Genomic DNA, 2,500 nt, shown 5'->3' with positions numbered 1-2,500 from the left:
GGATTTATGGCTGTTTTATATTAATTATTGCGATTTTGATTTGTAAACTACCCAGGGAGCCTCTGGACTCATGGGTAAGGTAGAATTATAATAAATGAATATGACTTATAATAACCATATATTTCCATATTAGGAAAGACATTTAGAGGTGTCATTTTTAGTATGGAAATCTGTGGCTATTGTAAGTCATAACACTTTTGAAAGCCTGAATTAAAGCTTCTATCACCTGTCAGTTACATCTGCATGAAATCAATAGCAGTTGGCCATCTATCTTTTCTGATCACCACTCATCAGACCAAATTCATTAAGTCAAATAGATGCAGTGATTAGCTGGAAAACAGAAGAAAACTTGACATGTTACAAATGCACTGAGTACCACCTTTTTGTTCTCTAATCAGAAAATGTAATACTTTATTTAATCCTTCTTTTTTTCCCTTTTTTTGGTGGGGGGGGGTCATTTTGTGAAGCTATATTAGACGCTCATGTGTCCCAACACACTAGGCTTCTGCCTGACATACTAGTATAGGCCCAGGCAAAGACATGACAAATTGTCCCCAAAGTCAGTGCTGACAGCTTCTGATGATTAATGGTCTGATTATGAAGTGGTTTTACACATATAGAATTTACATCACAGAGAGTTAGAAATTTTGCCATGTCACAGACGCCAAGGCATTTTGAAGAGCTTTACTATTTGCAAAGAAAAGGGAGGATGAAATCCCAGCAAAAGCCATGTCATGTAAAATCAATACATCGGATCAATGCTTTATTAACAAGAAAATGTCTTACTTCACATTCCTATGTGGACCTTTGTCTCCGGGATGCATGATGGAATGTCAAATCATATTGCAGTCTTCAACTTTCTGCTGTGTTATTGAGTGCATATTGTGGGAGCCTCCTTGCATTGATTATAAGATGTACTATTACATGTTTACACAAAACCAAAGCACTTAATAGTAATATGAGCTAATTATTTTAAATAATATTTCCAAATGTTGAACTGTGACCATGAACTAATAAGTGGTAGGCTTTTTTCCACAGTTACTTGTGCTCAACAAACCTGCTGAGCTGTTTGGTGTTAATCATCAAATTACATGCTGACTAATGAGTGATTGCCTAAATTGTACGCTGAGTAATGAATAGATGGAGACAGTTCTTATTAGTCTCAGAAAACCCATTGATTTATGTAGCGCCATGCACCATAGCGTTATTCTGTTAGAAATGATATCTACATTAAGAAGTAATATACTCTAATAAGTATTTTCATCTTAACTGTAGTCCTTGGGCCTCCGGGCTCAGTTTTTGTTTGAGTCAGGCAGAGCTATAATAAAGCCCTATGACTTCTTATAAAGCTTGTTAAACACAATGTGTGCAGTCTAACTGAGTCAGATTCATGATTCATTCACTGTACACAGCAGCATGTGCTGCTGATTTATGACCAAGCACAGTTCATAGTCAAAATTACAATTTGAGGGATAAAAAGATTAATTACTATTTGTGGCCTGCAATTTTGTGAGGCTAGTGGATTGCAGCTGTAGAATGATAGTGCTCTACATCAGTTTGTAGTCAGCCATTCACAGATTATTAAAGCTTTGCAAGATTAAGTGCTCCTCCTGCCTGGTTTGTGCTCAGGCAATATGCTAGACAAAAAAGGACCACAGGGATAAATCTGAGTCTAGCAATAGCTGGACATATGTCATAATTGCCAGTTTCCCATAAATCCACAGCCAGTATAGAAGCAGCACAAGATGCAGACATCATATCATGACTCTAGTGATTGCTATATATGGCCTCAAGACCTGTAACTTTGTTACTTCTCCAACCAATTTTTGCAACATACTGAATAACCCACTGACTTCCCACATGACACATATCCCCAGTTGTGAAGAGAAATAATAATAGCATGTGTGCATAAAACAGAAAACAAAAGTGCACAGAGTAATATGAGTTACAAAAAATCCATTCATGATAATTTGTTAAACATAAGTTTAGTGAATAAGTATTAGGCCGTTCCTTGCGTATGTTTGCTACCAGCTAACAGACTAAAACATAATTCTGAATACTTTTCAGCCCTTAATGAACCAACAATAGATTATGGATTCCAGAGGTTGCAGAAAGTCATTCCACGGCATCCAGGTGATCCTGAACGGTTACCAAAGGTTAGTAAAGATCTAAAGGTTTCAATTTATTGTTGGATCCCTAAACGTATTTCTAATAATTAAATTTCATTATATTGTTTTATTATATTTATGCTTCACTTTTTTTCTGCAAGGAACCCTGGGTGGCTTACATTATTCCCAGAACAACCCAGTGAAGTGGGTTAAATTGGGAATCTGTGACAGGTCCAAAACTACCCAATGAGGTTCATGACCAAATGGAACTAGAAACAGAATTTCACTAGTTCCAGCCCATCAGTCTAGTCTCCATACCACACTGGTTCTCATTACTGAACATTATCAAAATAAGAAAGTAGGGAAGGTGATATACTAAGAATGTATATATA

At 36.4% G+C, this 2,500-nt stretch overlaps 1 protein-coding gene across 9 annotated transcripts in view; it reads left to right on the top strand.

The window, feature by feature from the left end:
- EBF3 (EBF transcription factor 3) overlaps positions 1–2,500 on the top strand; it is a 216,228-nt gene that overhangs the window by 177,875 nt on the left and 35,853 nt on the right. For all 9 annotated transcript variants that reach the window (XM_044445625.1, XM_044445623.1, XM_044445622.1 and 6 more), the window contains one exon: positions 2,068–2,156. In XM_044445625.1, coding sequence (XP_044301560.1) covers positions 2,068–2,156 — 89 coding nt within the window. The remainder of the gene's footprint in view (positions 1–2,067; positions 2,157–2,500) is intronic.

Source organism: Varanus komodoensis, unplaced genomic scaffold, assembly GCF_004798865.1.
Source record: "Varanus komodoensis strain SLA01 unplaced genomic scaffold, ASM479886v1 scaffold49, whole genome shotgun sequence".
Lineage (NCBI taxonomy): Eukaryota > Metazoa > Chordata > Lepidosauria > Squamata > Varanidae > Varanus > Varanus komodoensis.
Note: the sequence above shows the minus strand (reverse complement) of the source record. Positions and strands in the feature narration are given on the sequence as shown.